The sequence below is a fragment of the Sinocyclocheilus anshuiensis genome, unplaced genomic scaffold (assembly GCF_001515605.1).
Source record: "Sinocyclocheilus anshuiensis isolate Anshui unplaced genomic scaffold, SAMN03320099.WGS_v1.1 scaffold2539, whole genome shotgun sequence".
In the NCBI taxonomy this organism is placed as follows: Eukaryota; Metazoa; Chordata; class Actinopteri; order Cypriniformes; family Cyprinidae; genus Sinocyclocheilus; species Sinocyclocheilus anshuiensis.
In genome coordinates this window covers 102,145-122,605 of record NW_015557068.1, presented here as the reverse complement: position 1 = coordinate 122,605, position 20,461 = coordinate 102,145, and the positions used below count along the sequence as shown (strand labels likewise).

General features: G+C 33.9%; 1 protein-coding gene across 1 annotated transcript in view; it reads left to right on the top strand.

Annotated features, from left to right (window-relative positions):
* The window catches only part of LOC107676693 (adhesion G protein-coupled receptor L3-like), a 298,216-nt gene that overhangs the window by 215,060 nt on the left and 62,695 nt on the right, over nucleotides 1–20,461 (top strand). The window contains exons 8-10 of the mRNA XM_016471337.1: nucleotides 209–312; nucleotides 2,469–2,579; nucleotides 10,302–10,340. Coding sequence (XP_016326823.1) covers nucleotides 209–312; nucleotides 2,469–2,579; nucleotides 10,302–10,340 — 254 coding nt within the window. The remainder of the gene's footprint in view (nucleotides 1–208; nucleotides 313–2,468; nucleotides 2,580–10,301; nucleotides 10,341–20,461) is intronic.

Sequence of the window (20,461 nt, the reverse complement as noted above, 5' to 3'; positions counted from 1 at the left end):
ACACACACACACACACACACACACACACACACACACACTGCAGTGATTTTATCTCCATTAGAGGAAGTAATTACACATTCTTTTATGATCACAGACATTTGAAAGCGTTTCTCGTCATCTGTGGAAGCAGCAGTGAAGGACGTTGATGTGTGTGTGTGTGTTTGCGGTGTGATATGAACACACAGTAACGGCTGTTTTCTGTGTGCAGGGACGGCTGTGTTCACCTGTCAGGGGCCCGAGGGACTCTGGGACCAGCAGGGGCCCGACCTCAGCAACTGCACCTCCACATGGGTCAACATCATCAACCAGAAGGTTTGGGAAACACACAATCAAACATATGCATGGGATAATGTACATTTAGCCTCATTTTGACAAATTATTCAACAGTTGGAGCTGTCATTTGATTGGTCCAAGCCAGTGTTGTTATTGTTAACTGAAACTTGTATTAAAGACCGGCAAGAAAGTTGTGAAATGTCCACACCAAATGCTGAAGAAGTTTGCAAATGGAAAATACTTTGTTTCGTCAGCTCAAAAATTATAACCTACAATTCCAACGACAGGAGAAGCTCGCACACATAAAAAATTACCAATTACTTTTATTCATATTACATTTCGCCTTTGCACTGAGCATGATGCACTTTTTTTATTTTGCACTATTTTGTGAATTGGTGAAGTTTTGCCTTTACACTGAGCATATTGCACTTCTTTGTGAATCAGTAACGTTTTCTCTTTGTACTTTTTAAATAAATGTTTACCAGTTTTTTTGTTTTTTTTGCCTATTGTCTTTACGCTGAGCGTGCTGCAGGTTTTTTTGTGAATCAGTACTGGTTTGCCTTTGCACTGAGCTTGTGGCACTTTTTTTCACTTTTTAGGATTTGTAATGTTTTTTCTTTGCACTTTTTTCTATATGTTTTGCTTTTTCGTTTTGCCTATTGCCTTTGTACTGATCATGCTCCACTTTTTTTCACTTTTTTTTGTGAATCAGTAATGTTTTGCCATTGCACTTCTTTGCACTTTTTGGCCTCTGAATAAAGCATTTTTTTAAGAACATTATGTGTGCAACCTTCTCTTGTTGGACATGACTAAAACTATTACAAATAATTTTCTGTCATTGAAATAAAGCTGAAATAAAATTAAATGTAATATTATATATATATATATATATATATATATATATGTGTGTGTGTGTGTGTGTGTGTGTGTGTGTGTGTGTTTGTGTGGATGCTTTGAAAAGTTTTCCTTTTTTTGCTTTAAAATAAATAACAAACCACAGTGGAACTTTGATATTTGACCACCATCAGTATTTATGATAATACTTGGTTACAATGACAGTAATAATTTCTGTCGGGAATGCAAACTCATGCAAAATCAGTTGGTAGTTACTGATATTTCCAATAGGTTAACGAGACACTGCACATATTCACTCGCGTTTGCTCCCATTTATTTCTGATCATAGAAATAGCTTAAAATGCAAACATATGTTTAGTCTAATAGTGCGCACATTTGGAGAAATATGTATTCACATATTTACCTCATATTTCTTTAGATAGAATCATAATTTCTTAATGACTCACAGAGAGACGATTCTCTGCAGATCCATCAGTCAGTGTTGCATGATCATAATTTCCAGCTCCGATGACGGTAAACTTCTGCATTCTGTCTCTATACATGACTAATACAGATGAAACATGAAGCTAATAAATATGCAATTAAGATAGAATATGGTTTATATGTGTTTTTCATGCTTTTTGTGGCATTAAAAAAAAAAAAAGAATAAAGGATATTTACATAAGAAATGATAAACAGGTGTTCAGTTTATTATAAAAAGCTACACATAATAGTCACAAAAGCCGGAGCACTGACCCTTAAAGTCCATTTCTGGTTTTATTTATTTATTTATTTTTTGACTGTCATGTTTTAGCGTTTTACCTGGTAAAAAAAAAAAAATATATATATATATATATAAGTGCTGGTGGAGTACAGTAGCATCACTACTCCACCTAAACTATGGAGAAAAAAAACACTACAAACTTTGTATCTTTATGGTAGAATTGACTGTAAATTTACCATTTTAAAGCTGATATTAATAACTAACTAACTCCCATTCATATTGTCATCCATGCATTGACTGGGATTCAAACCCATGATGACCTTGGTGTTGTTTATCGTCACGCTCTGCTGTTTGAGCTGCATGAACATTAACATCTATTCCAACACCTTCAGTTCTGCTGACCGTCGTCAACACAAACACACACCTGCAGAATAATCGCTTTACTCAAGCACTTCATTCAGAGGTTTGGTGTAAATGAACCAGATAAAAAAAAAAAATTATCAACTGATTTGATATTTTGCATCTTTTTTTTTAAATACATGTTTTTTTTATGTTAAACATTATCTTATGCAAGTGTAACAGAGAGAGCTGGAACTAAGCAGTTTGTTGGTTGATAATAACTCCTGTTTGTGATCAGCTGTGTACCTACACCGTCCGGGCCATGGGTCACCTGATCGACCTGCTGGACGTCCAGCTCAGGAATCTCACCCCCGGGGGAAAGGACAGCGCTGCTCGGAGCCTCAACAAGGTACTGCATCTGTCATACAACACTATAATATCAGTCAATAAATGTCAAGTCAAATGCATTAGTATAGCGCTTTACACAATACTGTTTCAGAGCAGCTTTGAAAATCTTAATGTCTTCAAGTCGTGTTTAGCAGATTAGAGCCGAGCGATTACATAGTTGCATTTTGTGATCTGAAATCATTCATACCGCATCATACTGCCTTTCAATAAAATGGTTGCTCAGTTTCTCCAGATGTTAATGGTACACAACCCTATTTTTACCTAATGGAAACTGTGCCAATCAGGTTGGAGCATGTGGATTTTGTGGCATTTTTACATTCGATACGCATCAAAAAGTTGGTGGACGTGTCGCCTGAGGCAGAAAACCAAACGCTGTTTATGAGGCAAACCAGTCTGACGTATCTGGACTGCAGTGGACACATGACGCATGAGTTTACATGTGATAAGTCTGACAGTGGTTTGGAGCAGCTAATCATCACTTATTATTAAGGCTGTCAAGAGATTAAAATTGATCTAATTAATTAAATAATGTTCCGATTGATTAATCAAACTAATCGCACATTAATCACACATCAATTTGGTCCGAGAAATTACCCCCCAAAATATCATTTAAAGTTGTTATTGTGTTAGATGAGAAAAGCATTAGTAGACATTACATAAAAGCAGCTTTAGAATACAATGTTTGGATTCAACATTGCATAAATAATAATAAATGGGTATTAATGGGTTTATTAAAAAAAGAATATTAAAATATGAAATTATTTTTTGTCAATGAAATTAAAAAGTGCCAGTAGGTGGCGGCGGTCTTTATGAATGAGTCACTGAATCATTGACTCACTCGATTTGTTTAAACAGCTGATTCAGTCAGAAACGAAGCAAGTGACTGTCTATATGAATGAGTCACTGAATCATTGACTCACTCGATTTGTTCAGTCGGCTGATTCAGTCAGAAACGAAGCAAGTGACTGCCTATATGAATGAGTCATTGAATCATTGACTCACTCGATTTGTTCAGTCGGCTGATTCAGTCAGAAACGAAGCAAGTGACTGCCTATATGAATGAGTCATTGAATCATTGACTCACTCGATTTGTTCAGTCGGCTGATTCAGTCAGAAACGAAGCAAGTGCATGTCTTTATGAATGAGTCATTGAATCATTCGCTCACTTGATTTGTTCAAAACATCGGATTCATTTAGTTAAAAAATGCTTTTTGCTCTGAGACCTGCAACGGTTCTGCTATGGCTTTGTTTGGAACCATTTTCGTTGGCGAGATTGCACAAAAACAGACAATACTTTGTCTAAAATGTAACACAATATTAACTTCATGTTTATTGAACTATCAAATCAATATCACATCTGCAATTGTACAAATATTCGGGGAAAACAGCTCTCTTGCTCGTATGATATTGCTAAACTATATCATATGATATGAATATAAGACAAAAACTCACACAGGGGCATTTTCTGCCCTCATATCTTGAATTTCAGGGCATATAACTGCATTCATAGGCTACATCACACAGTAAGTCATCCTGCATCGTGTTCATCAGCAACTGCATCAATGTAAGATAATAGACTGGGTATAATATGTTTGGGTGGGGCAGGGTTTTCAGTAATTAATCACACTATATTATTGCATTAAATCGACAGCCCTACTTATTATTATTATTATTTTATTATTATTATGTTTGACTTCACCAGAAGAGAAACGGACGGGAAGCGCGAGGCAGATAAAGCGTGCTCTTTGATGCAGTCGGTATGGAGAGCAGCAAGAGGAGGAGAGCAGTGGGTGTTTTTTTAATGATGTCCGTGTTTGTCAGGATGAATGATCCAATGTGTTTCTCCCCGCAGTCAGCGGTCTGTTTAAAAATAGGTTTAACTTGGGTGAAGAGAAACTCTCGCCGTCCTGAGACTCCTATCGCTCTGAGGACATTATGCGGCATGAATAATCGCCAGCGTTATTAAAGTTTCCGCGGAGTTAAAGAGCTTCGCTTTGACGCTGTTTTCTCCAGACCTGCGTGTAGTTTGTCTTCAGACACTCAGAGAACAAAAACAGTTCATTCAGATGTTGTGTGTGAGTGTATGTGTGTGTGTTTGTGTGTATTAATAATACACACAGGGTCTAAAATGAACAATACAAGAAACCGAGTGCCAGTAAAACTTGGCTTTGGAGAGTAAATAAAATAGTTGGCCAATAACTTTGTTAGGAACTGCAACATTTAGGCTGTTGATTAATTCAGTGAGATATTATTTATATATTGAATTAGCTTTTATATTTGACCTTTTCAGTTTTATTTTAATTTAATTTTAAGTCTTGGTAATTTTGTTATGTGCTTAAAAATATTTAAAATATTTTATTTCAGCTTAGTTTCAATTACCACATTTTTTGTTATAGCTTTTTATGCATTATTTTTGGTTGTTTGTTTATTTGTTTGTTTTTGATCCAAACCATTGAATAAAAATAATGTAATTTTCACATTTGGTGATCTTCCAAGTTTTCATTTTGGATACTCAATGTTATTAATTTATTTAATCAGCAAATCACTTAAATTTAAAGATTTTTTTTTTTAAAGATGATTAATTCAAATATCAATATTTAGTAAGTTAATTAGTTAGTTAGTTATCCAAACATAATAATAATAATAGTAGTAATAATAATAATAATAATTTAATACAAATGCTAATATTCATTACCGGTCAAAAATACAGTATAAATATTGCTGGACAATTTTTCTCAATTCATGCATTTACAAAAGTAAACTATTGATCAAATCTTGTTTTGCAAGTTTTAATCTTGGATGCTGGATGTTATTAATTTACTTTATCTTTATATCATGCGATTATTTAAAATGTGACAACCCTGAACATATATTTAATTTCAAAGATTGTTAAGTATAATTTTAAACACCCTTTAGATGAATGATGATAGAATGACACTCGCTTGTGTAATCGAAGTGCACAACTTTATGTATATTTATTTATTTTTATTTTATTCATTTAATTTAATTTTATTGATTCAAGCCATTTAATAAACCATTCAATAACAATCCAAAGTCCAGTTTTATTGCTGCTCAGAAAATGCTCTCAATTCATCCACTATTAGCAAGTAAATGTTGGATCCTGACAACACACATTCACAGCACTGCCTCTGGTTTCTGTGGAGTAAAATGTTCCTAATTAAAATGTACGTGTTCAGCAGTCACTTTCATCCAAGGCTTACACTGCGCTCAAAGTAAACATGTATCAGTTTAATCAAACCCATCATCTAAGTTCTTCTGGTGACTGTACTGTCTGAGCTCAAAATTAATTAACTTGGCTTTTAAGAGTGTCATTTTTCAGATCGGGACGCCCGAGCGTGCAGCACAAACACCTGTTTCCACGCGTCTTCTGCGAAATTCACACTTCGTTTCCACCCACAATTCTGCAAACTTCACTTTTCCACCGCCGCAGTCATCAGCCATCAGCGCGCGTCACGCTCACACTTTCTGATGAGGCCGTCACACTCTTCATGCTAATTAATCGAAGCGGTCATTTTAAACTCAATCTGCCTTTGAATTTCCCAGCTGGTGATTCGAGCTTCAGACTCAGTACAGGGATCACTGATGTAAAACAGATCAGCTCTGTGTGAGGCGTCTACATCTTCAGCTCATCCTCATGAATGAGGGAAATGTGCTACATTTGGTTTCTTTCTAGCAACCAAATAGTCATCATGAAAATACACCTGAGACGTATAATGCTCTAATAATAAAATACAAAGCACAAACAAATAGTGTGTGAAACTGTGCAGTTTTAATTACAAACAACTATTCTTATCTATCCTTTTCAGGAATGAAATCAGCGTTATTTTAGTATTATTTATATACTATTATAGTGTTTATTAATATATTTTTTTTAATTAGCTTTTTGAATACTTTCAGTTTCATTTTAATTTTAGTTAAAGTTTTAGTAGTTTTGTTATATGATTGTCATTTTTTTTATTTCCTGTTTAGCGTTAGTATATTTTTATTTCAGTTTAAGTTGTAGTAATTTAGTACTTCAATTTATTTAATTTAGTTGCCAAGGCAAAATCTATATTTTTCTTTCTTTTTTTTTTTTGGTTTAATTTTTGCACATGCAACTTCATGCAACTAATCTATTATTTTAGTATTATTTATATACTTCTATTATATACTTATTATATTTATTATTTATATACTTATAGTATTATTTATTATTTATATACAGTAAGTATGAATTAATATCTTGAATTGGCTTGTATTTTTATATGTTGTGTTTTCATTTTCGTTTTAAAGTTTTAATTTTAGTTGTAATTTGTATTAGTTTTTTAACATTTCTATTTAGTGTTAATTTATTTTTATTTCAGTTAATTTTTTAGTAATTTACTTCAACTTCAACTTATTTTGTTTAGTTACTAAGGCAACATTTCTAATTTTTGATTAAGTTTAAGTTTTAATTGCATGCAAATATTCATTACATGCAAATTTTAATTACATCCTAATAGCTTTTCAGTGTTGAAATCAATATTGTTTTAGCATTATTTATAAATGATTATAGTGTGTATTACAATTTTGAATATGCTTTTATTTTTATATTTCCAGTTTTCATTTTAATTTAATTTTAATTTAATTCTATTTGGAGTCAATTTATTTTTATTTCAGTTGTAGTTTTAGTAATTTTTGTATTTCAACTTTTACTTAATTATTTCAGTTAGTTGCTAAAGCAACTTTTATAACTTTTGCTTTTTATGTTTTACATCTAATATTTTTATTTTATTTCATTTCAGCTTTAATTCAGTTACCGTAAACATTTTAGTTTTCATTTTAGTTTTCGTTAACAATAACAAAACTGATCAAAATGACATATAACTGTTGCTGTGCAGTGTTACAAGTAATGCGAGTTACGTAATCAGATTACTTTTTTCAAGTAACTAGTAAAGTAACGCATTCATTTTTAATTTACAAGAGAATATCTGAGTTACTTTTTCAAATAAGTAACGCAAGTTACTTTTTTTTTCAATTTATTGATTGACAACTCTCCTGTCCCCATGCTGAGAGAAATCAGAAGATGTTACTGTAGTTCTAAAATAAATATGAATATGCATTAATTCATCTCACTCACACAAAACCTCCAAAAAACCACAGATTCAGTATTCCTCAAAATGAATAAAAATAACGCAACTCAGAATATGACGCAAACCTGCAATAATTAAATGTTAAACAACACAAATATCCTTTATGTATTTAATCCCATTCTATTAACCAATGTCTTTGCTTCTGACCTTCGATGATCCAGTTCAACCGTACTAATAAGCACAAATTACTCTAGACAAACATTTCACACACACACCCACCTCGCTGCTCTTTACTCATGTGGTGACGAGAAGAGTTTCTACACAATCATAACCACGATCAGAAGCTGTCAGACTGAAGTCCGGTCCTCCGAGACGCCTAAACCAGATTAAACCCCCTCGCTCTGACTAAATGTACAAACATCACGGGTGAGGCTGCGCGTGTTGGCATTAGTGAAATAGATTGTGTCAGTGGTGAATAATTAATATTTTTATTGGAAATTCTGGCTAAAAATGTTTTTATGTACTACTGTTCAAAAGTTTGGGGTTGGTGAGATTACGCATTACTCTCCATAAAAAGTAACTAAGTAACGTAATTAGTTACTTTTTTATGGAGTAACACGATATTGTAATGCATTACTTTTAAAAGTAAATTTCCCCAACACTAACTGTCAACAATTTGCTATTTCGACCATAGACAATGATTATACCATTGCCTATGGTCAAAATAGCAAATTGTTGACTCATTATTTGGTTCTAATGCAAAGATATAACATTTTTATTTCCAAAATGCTAACTGGACATCACTCGCTTGATTCCCAAAGCATCATAATTGTTGGTAAAGATGCAGTCAGCAACACATTCGACATGCTCAACTAGTCGAATAAAACCTTTGACTGCAAGATCAAGATAGTTTACCTGAAGAGCCGCTAAAGAGTGAAAGTAATGTGATCTAAAGATGGCTGCTGTCAGCCGGAATCAAGCCACATTAACATTCAGGCACCAGCAGAGACAGACCTGCATGCTATTTATTTTTATCTGTTCCCTTCCCTCGCACTTCTGCTCACCAAGGCTGCATTTATTTGATCAAAAATACAGTAAAAATAGTAAAATTTTAAAATATTATTACAATTTAAAATAGCAAGTTTCTATGTGAATATCTGTTAAAATGTAATTTATTTTTGTGATCAAAGCTGAATTTTCAGCATCATTACTCCAGTCTTCAGTGTCACATGATCCTTCAGAAATCATTCTAATATACTGATTTGCTACATATCTGATTATTATCAATGTTGAAAACAGTTGTGCTGATGAATATTGTTTGTGGAAACCGTGATACATTTTATTTTTCAGGATTCACAGATGAATGGAAAGTTCAAAAGTTGCTGCATAAAATAAAAAAAAATGAATAAATTCTTTCTGACCCCAAACTTCTGAACAGAAATGTATGTTACATAACCACTTTATTTTTGAACTTGAAAACAAAGAGAAAGATAGAAAATAATAGAATCCTAAGAAATTACAAAAACAGCAAAAAAACAATAAAAACAGTAACACTGTCATAACCAGATGCGATATGATAAGATTCTGTACACAACGTGATAACGTGATAAAATCACTCACAAATCACAACCAGTACATAATCAAATTCATAAAAATTAATAGATATTATTATTATTATTCAAAACCCATACTCGATGACTCAACTCAATTTGAACGTTCTTCCTTTTCCATTTATTTTCAAGCTCTGAGGTAAATGATCCATAGTATCTTTCACTATGACCATTAAAGCCACAAACAATATTATTTGAAAACTAAAATTAAACCTTTTTGACATCATAAAAACTCAATCAGTACCTGATCTGTCGACTGTGAAGTTGCATAAATACTGTAGAAACCATTATAAAAAACAGAATTGTGAACTAAATGACCAGAATGCAAAACTAAATCCCTCTGAAATGCCATTCTCAGAAAAAAAAAAGAAAAAGAAAAACTAGGACGGCACCTTTTCAAAAGGAACCAGTATGTACTATCGAAGTACTATTATGTACACTTCAGGTACTAATATGCATCCTTTAGAGGTAAGTAAGGTACAAATGTGTACTTTTGAATGGGTGCCGCTGCAGTGACAGCTTTTGTACCTGATTTCCTGAGAGTGTATGGAAGTAAGAAGTGTTGCAAACGTCATTTGGTGTCGACTTTAACCAACCATTGATCTAACAAACCAGCAGTATCCAGCTCAGAAACTCCTCGACTCGACACAGAAATGTCTGTGAAAAGACCACCCAATGTACTTTTCTGTGTTCATTTTTACCTGCATTTTGTTGTTTGATGGTTGCTTTTAACATTTAATGTCCTTCCAGTTTTCAATAGAAGCTATGGATTCCTGTGGAGCTCTTCAGAACGGAGACCAGCGTTCGCTTTGTAGATTCACTGGCACATCAACACAGAGTCTGTATTCTGTGCAATAATTAAATAAAACATTGAATTATAGATACAGGACTGAAGGTGCATTAGCCTTGCACCAACTACTGCTTTTGTTCAGTTCGATTATTTGCTTGAATAGACGCTTCATTGTGTTCGATGTGAAAGACCTCGAGAGTGTCGAATTTTCTGCTTGATACTAACACGGTTGGTTTTCTTTGGGTTTTCAGCTGCAGAAAAGGGAGCGTTCGTGTCGATATTTTGTCCAGGTATTTTCCTCTTTATATTTACGCCGCATTCATCCTCACGTCTCATGCTTTTCTCTTCATTCGCACCCCAGCTCATGTTCCTTGTGTTTTTGTGAGGTCCTGTTGTTGTCATTTGAGGCCTTGAGCAAATTTAACCTCCACCTTTGCAAATTACCCATAATAATCCACTCGCTCTTAAACGCTTCCGTGAGCGAACGCAGCCTTACGGTCACAGAAACACGCTTGTGAAAAGAAGTGCACTTAAGCATGCTTTCATTGTGGAAATAATATGCTTTAAAAGAACATACTTAAGTGTGAACTGTTAATTGCAATTAAATTAAAATGTATTATAGTTTAATTTTATGTAAAATGCAATTAGCTGAGTGCTTTTGACCCACTCAAGTAGGACTTAAGTACATCTTTATATGTAATTTCATAATTACTATTGTATTTGAAATATGGTTAATGTACTGACACGCATTTATGATCAACTAAAATGTGCTTTAATGTTAATTCTATTGAAATTGTATATCATGCATTTAAATATATTCATTTAAATATAGTTTCAGTTTTGTTCTTTTAAAATCTATTAACTTTAAACGTAATATTGCACGAGTTAAAAGTGCTTTAGCATGTTAATCAACACAACACAATAGGTGTGCTTATTTAAAGCACAACAAAATATTATTAAAACAATGATATCAAGTCATTGATCAAGTCATTGATATCACACAGAGAATTGAAATTGCGTTACTCTCAGACGCAATGTCATTGTTTTAATAATCTTTTGTTGTGCTTTAAATAAGCACACCTATTGTCAGGTCGGGTATCGATCCATCACTGTTATTAATAAGTCAAACTCTGCGCCGGAGCACGAAACAAAAATAATCAAACTCTCTGCGCTTCTCGGCTCTCAGTGGAAATGCACTGCTCTTCCCGTCCACAACGACTGTATCTTCTGTGCACATCATCTACTGACAAGCGAAAGCAAATCATCAAATTCTTAGCATCAGGAATAATAGACCAAAGCTTTTCTGATTGGTATGTACGAGATGTTTTCTGACAAACATAGCACGTACAAAGTATCAATAAAAAGTTCATATTTGTGCAATGTAGTCTGAAGCTCTAGTCTGAAAACACATCACTGAGTCAAAAAGACGAAGCGTCTGGAGCAGCGGCCATGATCTCTGACATCTGAACACACTCGCCTCACACATCACATTCAACACACACTTCATCAAGTCTGACGGGTCAAGACAGCTGTTGCTCAACAATCGTCAAGTGCATGCTGGGAAGGCTGACGGTCACATGACCTGACAGGGTGCAGAAGCAGCAGCAGAGCTCAAGCAAAGAGCTGCAGGCGACTGCTGATCTGAGAGCAGCTGTGCTTCTCAAGCCTGCATTTCTGTACAACACTGAATTAATTCTAACCTACAGCTTAGAATGTGACCTAAAACTAGTTTATTCAAAAGATAATAAGCACAGATGCTCTCGTTGATGCAAAAACACAGAGTTATGGGTAATAATGAGGCAGTGAACAAAATTAGATCTTCACCTAATATTAAAATGTGTAGTTGACCGATAATTTGCCTTTGAAACTGTGAAAAAGAAGTGCGCTTAATTGTGTTGAATGTGTACTTCAAATCTTAAGTGTATTTTAATAAACTGTACTTGCAGATAATATAATGATAATGAAATAAAGGCCACTTAAGTGACTTAAAGAGAGACACATTCATGACTTTCACTTAAGTACACTTTTAAAAAGTGACCTTTGTAATAATGTCAAAGTTTTACTTTAAAGTACATTGCATCATTGTTTTAATAATATGTTGTTGTGCTTTAAATAAGCACACATATTGTGTTGTGTTGATTAACATGCTAAAGCACTTTTAACTCATGCAATATTATGTTTAAAGTTAATAGATTTTAAAAGAACAAAACTGAAACTATATTTAAATGAATATATTTAAATGCATGATATACAATTTCAATATAATTAACATTAAGCCACTTAAGTGACTTAAAGAGAGACACTTTCATGACTTTCACTTAAGTACACTTTTAAAAAGTGACGTTTGTAATAATGTCAAATTTTTACTTTAAAGTACATTATACTTTTAATGTTAATTCTATTGAAATTGTATATCATGCATTTAAATATATTCATTTAAATATAGTTTAAATTGTGTTCTTTTAAAATCTATTAACTTTAAACGTAATATTGCACGAGTTAAAAGTGCTTTAGCATGTTAATCAACACAACACAATAAGTGTGCTTATTTAAAGCACAACAAAAGATTATTAAAACAATGATATAATGTACTTTAAAGTAAAAATTTGACATTATTACAAAGGTCACTTTTTAAAAGTGTACTTAAGTGAAAGTCATGAAAGTGTCTCTCTTTAAGTCACTTAAGTGGCTTAATGTTAATTCTATTGAAATTGTATATCATGCATTTAAATATATTCATTTAAATATAGTTTCAATTTTGTTCTTTTAAAGTCTATTAACTTTAAACGTAATATTGCACGAGTTAAAAGTGCTTTAGCATGTTAATCAACACAACACAATAAGTGTGCTTATTTAAAGCACAACAAAAGATTATTAAAACAATGATATAATGTACTTTAAAGTAAAAATTTGACATTATTACAAAGGTCACTTTTTAAAAGTGTACTTAAGTGAAAGTCATGAAAGTGTCTCTCTTTAAGTCACTTAAGTGGCTTAATGTTAATTATATTGAAATTGTATATCATGCATTTAAATATATTCATTTAAATATACTTTCAGTTTTGTTCTTTTAAAATCTATTAACTTTAAACATAATATTGCATGAGTTAAAAGTGCTTTAGCATGTTAATCAACACAACACAATATGTGTGCTTATTTAAAGCACAACAACATATTATTAAAACAATGATGCAATGTACTTTAAAGTAAAACTTTGACATTATTACAAAGGTCACTTTTTAAAAGTGTACTTAAGTGAAAGTCATGAATGTGTCTCTCTTTAAGTCACTTAAGTGGCCTTTATTTCATTATCATTATATTATCTGCAAGTACAGTTTATTAAAATACACTTAAGATTTGAAGTACACATTCAACACAATTAAGCGCACTTCTTTTTCACAGTTTCAAAGGCAAATTATCGGTCAACTACACATTTTAATATTAGGTGAAGATCTAATTTTGTTCACTGCCTCATTATTACCCATAACTCTGTGTTTTTGCATCAACGAGAGCATCTGTGCTTATTATCTTTTGAATAAACTAGTTTTAGGTCACATTCTAAGCTGTAGGTTAGAATTAATTCAGTGTTGTACAGAAATGCAGGCTTGAGAAGCACAGCTGCTCTCAGATCAGCAGTCGCCTGCAGCTCTTTGCTTGAGCTCTGCTGCTGCTTCTGCACCCTGTCAGGTCATGTGACCGTCAGCCTTCCCAGCATGCACTTGACGATTGTTGAGCAACAGCTGTCTTGACCCGTCAGACTTGATGAAGTGTGTGTTGAATGTGATGTGTGAGGCGAGTGTGTTCAGATGTCAGAGATCATGGCCGCTGCTCCAGACGCTTCGTCTTTTTGACTCAGTGATGTGTTTTCAGACTAGAGCTTCAGACTACATTGCACAAATATGAACTTTTTATTGATACTTTGTACGTGCTATGTTTGTCAGAAAACATCTCGTACATACCAATCAGAAAAGCTTTGGTCTATTATTCCTGATGCTAAGAATTTGATGATTTGCTTTCGCTTGTCAGTAGATGATGTGCACAGAAGATACAGTCGTTGTGGACGGGAAGAGCAGTGCATTTCCACTGAGAGCCGAGAAGCGCAGAGAGTTTGATTATTTTTGTTTCGTGCTCCGGCGCAGAGTTTGACTTATTAATAACAGTGATGGATCGATACCCGACCTGATCCCGCGTTAAGAATAGATTCCTAGCGCTGTGTTCAGAAACCAAAGCTCGGGTACAGAGTATGTTTTTCTGAGGAGAAATAGGTTTGATGTTTAAACTATTGATGCCCTTTCACGATCAATAAACGGCCCGCAACAAACTGAGCCGCTGTTGTTCTGAAGGAAAGAGATGTTCATGCGTTTGGAGAGCTGCGGCCCGTCTGGATGAAAATTACAGGGTTATTCTGTATATTTCTCAGTCTGTATGCCCACTGAAGCCTTCCTTTACAATTTACACAAAAGGTTATTATTGAGAATATGGGAATAGTATTATACAAAACAATGAACAGAACAGAACGTGGCATTATATAAGGCAAGCATTATTGATAAGTCAATAAAAGAGTCTGCTAAATGCATAAATGTAAATGCACTTATAAACTTCAATATGCAAATGAATTTGTTTTCTGTTGCACTTAAATAGCTGCTCAAAAGGAAATTGCAATCTTGAGCAAATGATGTTGTCCTAAACCCATAGGGCTTTCTGTCCTACAAGGATTGCAAAAGGATACATTTTGAAAAATGTGTTTGCTGCTCTTTTCCCAAGCAATTATATTGCTTGTGCTGCGCTGAAAATCCTTTACCTAATTTGGTGTTCAAAAATGACCAGCCTTTTAAAAATTGCAATAATTTCCCGTTATGCTATATTATTACCAAATCTTGGATTCGGTCTTTTTGTCAGTTTGTTTTCTTTCAGTTAGCACTGGTTTTGTATTTCTTTTTTTAACTAAAAAAAAACATTATTTGTGGATATTTTTGGCAATATTCACTCTAAAACTGAGATGCATAATTCAGAGCAATGAGGCCTACGATCAATCATTCTCCATATAAAATAATACTAATTATGATAATAATAATTATGATAATAATAATAATAATAATAATAATAATAATAATAATAATAATAATACACAACCTGTGCTAATTGAACGAAAACAAGTAGATTAAAAGATTGAATGAAAGATTTGGTAATAATTCAACATAACAATACATTTATAAGCAACTTTTTGTAAATTGGCCATTTTTGACTGAGGACAACACAAGTGGATCAAGGTGGGGGAAAAAAACAATTTTAAAAACTGCAAAAACTTGTGAGCAAAAGTCCATTGCAAAATATTAATGGGAAAAAGAAAATCCTCTTCGGGTCAAAAAGACCAGAACACAACATGAACATTAAATGAACTGCAGAGACCAAATCATGCTGAACTCAAGTCTTGAGTAGTATTGTAAAATACTGCTTTGGTACTTTAATGATATTTGATGGTGCTATTTTGGTCCTTTTTGGTGACTGACATACATGCAGTCAATGTATGGAAAAGAGCTGCGTAAAGATTATTCATAATCTCTCTGTTTGGATCCATACAAGAACATTGTGTGAGTATTTCTTTGACTTCTGCATAACTTTATTTTTTCTTTCTTCATATTTTGCCTGTAAAGCACTTTGAAATGCCACTGTGTTTAGTATATGTGTTATATAAAGGAACTCAGTGCAGGCACTGCTGGCATTAATAAAGTAATTCCTTACTGTACAGTACCTTGTGGGAAAAAGCTTGACCAGCTTTTTGCAAATACTCAGAATTACATTTTCAATGGTCTCTTTGACTCAGACTTCTGACAATGTGATTAAAGCTCGCATTAGCATTGAACTAATTAAAGCAGCATTAAAACCTTCAATAAATGCATGAATCGGTTCACATGTGGTTCAGTTCACATATGCACGCAAAAGATCATTTATGAACATCTCCTTTAAATGCACACAATATATATGATGCTAAGCCATAAATACATCGAAGTCATTTGGTTTCTGTAAGTTAATGCACAAATAGATTGCAGCCATTTTTGTGCTTAAATAAAGGTGTTGTGTTTCACTAGTTACTTTTAGAAATGACTTAATTTTTTTTACCCCTACTTTTTTTTTTTTTTGGAATTCTCACTTTCTGCATTTTTTTGAGCTGTAATCCCATTGGCTAGTGCTCACCTTTCACTGTCCGCATTTTAATTTCAGCAAATCACTTTGGGTGAATATGGTAGCATGATTAATATTCATGAGCACAACGGCTTCCATTAGATACAGTGTGTAAAGTCTAAGTTGATGCTGTTAAATAGACTAAAACATTTTACTTTTGAATCACTTTTAGCGTTTTCTAAATCTTTAAACTCATTATTGTTAGTGTTTTGTGCACAGAAACACTGAGTGGCCAATAATGTCTCAAACACTGCCAACCCAATATGCATGTTTTAGTTCTAATTATTTGAGTTCTAATATATATATATATAAAAAGCTTGATTCACTGACATATCTTAAATATGATTGTATCTTAATGAATAGCAATTTAAAACCATGTCATAATGTGAAGAGAGGCTGATGAGATGTAAAATGAGTTTCCAAAACACACAGTTTTCAGATCATTCATACAGTCTGTCATTAGTGGATACTTAAATGACCAAATTATTTTATCGTTTTTGCATTTGTGGATATGTTTAAAACCTTCGTCGACACTCGAGAGCGCAGCAGCACTTTAGTGTCTTGTTTTATGTGCTGCTGCTGTTCAGTACCATACATTATTAACTGTTAAACATATCATTTAGTGATACTGAGAGCTGCTTTGTGTGTTTATAGTTGCCTAAACGCCGTCTTACTGTGAGAGTAAGAGCTCCTACTGTACTTTACATCATTCAAGTTCAAGTTATGGATTGATATTTACGATATACGATATTTACAATATTCAAAAGGAATTGTAAATTATATTTGCAATTGCATTTCCAGTTTGTGGACGCATAATTTATGACAAAATTACAATTACAAATTGTGCATTTGTGTTTTCATTTTCTTTTCCGTGTGTAACATGTATGCCAAATTTCAAATGGAAATATCATTCCATATCAATAAGCAAATGTATAAATCGGCAAATAAATAATGGTTTTTAACTCCATGCATACAAATATATTTCAAAGACTTTCACATATCAAATTAGTTTCTTTTATCTTAAAGGAACAGTTCACCCAAAAATTAAGTTAAGAATATTTACTCACCCTCAGGTCATCCAAGATCAGGATGAGTTTGTTTCTTCATCAGATTTGGAGAAACGAAGCATTGCATCACTGTCTCACCGTGTTTGGAGCTTGTTTTCTAGATTTATTTTACTAGCTGAGTAGATGTTAAATAGTTTGCTTATGTGTCTGTTTGAATGAAGACAGTGATCATTTCTAATTTTCATAATTTCTTGATTTTTTTTATGCAGGCTGTTGCTATGCAGTTGCTAGGGTGTTAAGCTTGTTGCTATGTGGTTGCTAGGGTGTTCTGTGTTGCTAGTCAGTCTGAACACTTAGAAGAGCAGCAGCTCATTTCTCCTCAACACATTGCTCGATTTTCATTGTTTTTCCTGTCGGAGACTCTGACTGCTGTGGTTTGGCACGTGGCAGTTGGTTTCTGCCTGATGGGTCGTTACTTAATGGTCTTTAATGGAGAATCAGTGTTTAACAGAATGAGATGTTTTAAAGATGAACGTGACCTTCCTTGAGCCCAGTGTGATGATGCTGTACGAGAGATGGACACACAGACTATCCACTTCTTTTTTTAGTGCTGTCTGTCTGCCAGGATCAAACACACACACACACACACACACACACACACACACAGACAGACTGCACAGACTAAAGGAGTCTGTTGAAAGGGACATTATGGGTCGGTCTGGGATCTAAATGCACAAAATCAAAGCTGGATAAAATAGAGAGCATGTATTAAAAACACAATATGAATTTTCTACTACTGTTTACTTCTTATTTTTCCTCAGTACGTCTTTGAAAAAGTGCAATATGAGTCAAGCTCATGTCTATATGCACAACATGAAAGCCGCATGCAATATGTGCTTTAAAATTAGAACTTATATTAAAAACACAAAATGAGTTTTCTTCCTTTAATAACTATCAGATTGATCAGCGACACACACACACACACACACACACACACAGACAGAGTTGTAATGCAGGCTGGAAGTCATTTGTATGTATGAGAAGGACCATCTAAGAACGAGCGAGAGCAGAATGTGAAACACACACGTTTATATTTCAGGAGTTGTTGGCTTTTCTGGTTTCTTCTTCTTCTCCTCTGCTGTGTATGATGATGATGATGATGATGATTCAGTCCTGTATGTCCGACATACACTAAACACTGTGCTGCTGAAAATGTGAGGGTGAAGCTGTCAGGAGGACTGTCTGGAAATGACATAAATAATAACATAAGAGCATATATACAGCCTATTTTTAGGGCCGTTAAGATGTCTTGTATTGTCATATTATTTTCGTGACATTTAAGCACTTTTCCACTGCTACAGTATGTGAAAAACACACTCTTGTAAGTGTAATGTGAACCTATAATTGTAAATAAATAACAAATAAAAATAAATACATACATAAATAAAATATTTATAGTAGTAGTAGTAGTAGCCATATTATACAACAATAATAATAATAATAATAATAATAATTGTCAATATTTTATATATTTATACATTATGATTATTAGTATTAATAATCAATAATAATATTAATATATTTATTTTGTTTTGAAGTGAATTAAGACATTTCTTGGTGAGAGATTTTCTCTGTAGTTCTGTTTTATGTATTAATTAATTAATTAATTTATTTATTCATAGAAAATACATTTTTATTTAGATTAAATGCTGCTAAATAATAATAATAATAATAATAATAATTAGTAGTTGTAGTATTTATTATTTTTTAGGCTATTTATTTATTTTAAGGTCTTCATGATCCACATGGAAAATTGTTTTCTCTCTCTCTCTCTCTCGTCTGCATTAGTTATTCGTTTTTATTTTATTTTGTATGGCGGCTCATAAAGCAATCATTTCTATTTAAATCGTCTCACTTGTGTCGTGTCGGATCAAGCTCTCAGTTTTACATTCGTTTCTAATGTTCTGCTAATATGTTTACCTCCCGAATCCTTTAAACGGCTCATCTGCATCACAAATCTCCTCGCGATCTGTATGTATTCATCTCACCTGCATAGACGAGACGTTTAAATGAATTGTGAACCTGCGATCAGCACCAAATGTTTTCTGTATGAATATGCATGGCGTGACTCACGATGATTTATACGTCGGAGTGAACTGGTTCTGAGCTCAGGCAGCCTGACCTGGGATCAGTGTTTAATCTGCTGGCGTTCCCGCAGGGCTTTGTGAGGATCTGAGGTCAGGAGCTGCTAAAGCTGCTCGCGGGAGGATCGAACCTGTGTAAGCCGAGACACAGACCGGTTCAGTTCGGCCTGAGCCACGGATTACAGAGATCAGCACTGGTGCGCAGACGGGACAGTTCAGAGTTCATACCCACAGCGCAACAGTAGATTATAGTGTGCTAATGACAAATATGTGTGTGTGTGTGTGTGTGTGTGTGTGTGTGTGTGTGTGAAATTAAGCATAGACCATTTATCTTGTTTCAAATATTTATTTTGTCATCATTTGCTATATCCAGCAAAGTAAACCAAAAGATTAAAGGGTGATTAAATATAGATTCTCAAAAAATCTATATTTTCTGCAAGCTTTTTTCAAGATAAATTTAGATGTCTTTCCAAAAAAGGACACTTAGGGTGCTTTCACACTAGCACTTTTGGGGCGCACCCGGGTTCGATTGATGTCAGAGTTCGGTTCTTTTGGATGATGTAGACGCTGTCTTCCGAACTCGGGTGCGCACCCGCGAATCGTACCCGAGTCCGCTTAAAAGGGTGGTCTGGGTTACGGTTTAAAAGGGGTGGTCTGGGGTACGGTTCAAGTGAACTCTGGTACGGTTTACTGCTGATATGAACGCAATCGTACAAAATCGTGGAAGTGAACCACTATTAATGATGTATTATTTGATAAAAATGTGTGTTTGTGTGTGTGCTTCAAACACTTTCCTGATGAGCGTGACTGACGTGCTGCAAACAGAAAGCTGTATTTTTCATTTATGTTCACCTTCAGCATTCTTTAGAGCATTTGCAGTACATCCGTAAGACAGACGTAAGTGCCGTTATGTACCGAAGCTTTGTAAACAAAACGAACGGTTCAAAAACGTAAATATATAAAAGTGCAGAGAGCAATGTTATGCATTTGCCGCCTTCTCCAGCGCTGTCGTTACTAAGCAATGGGGTAAACAGCTGCTGGCTTGATGACGCAAACGAACCGCGGTTCGGACCCAAA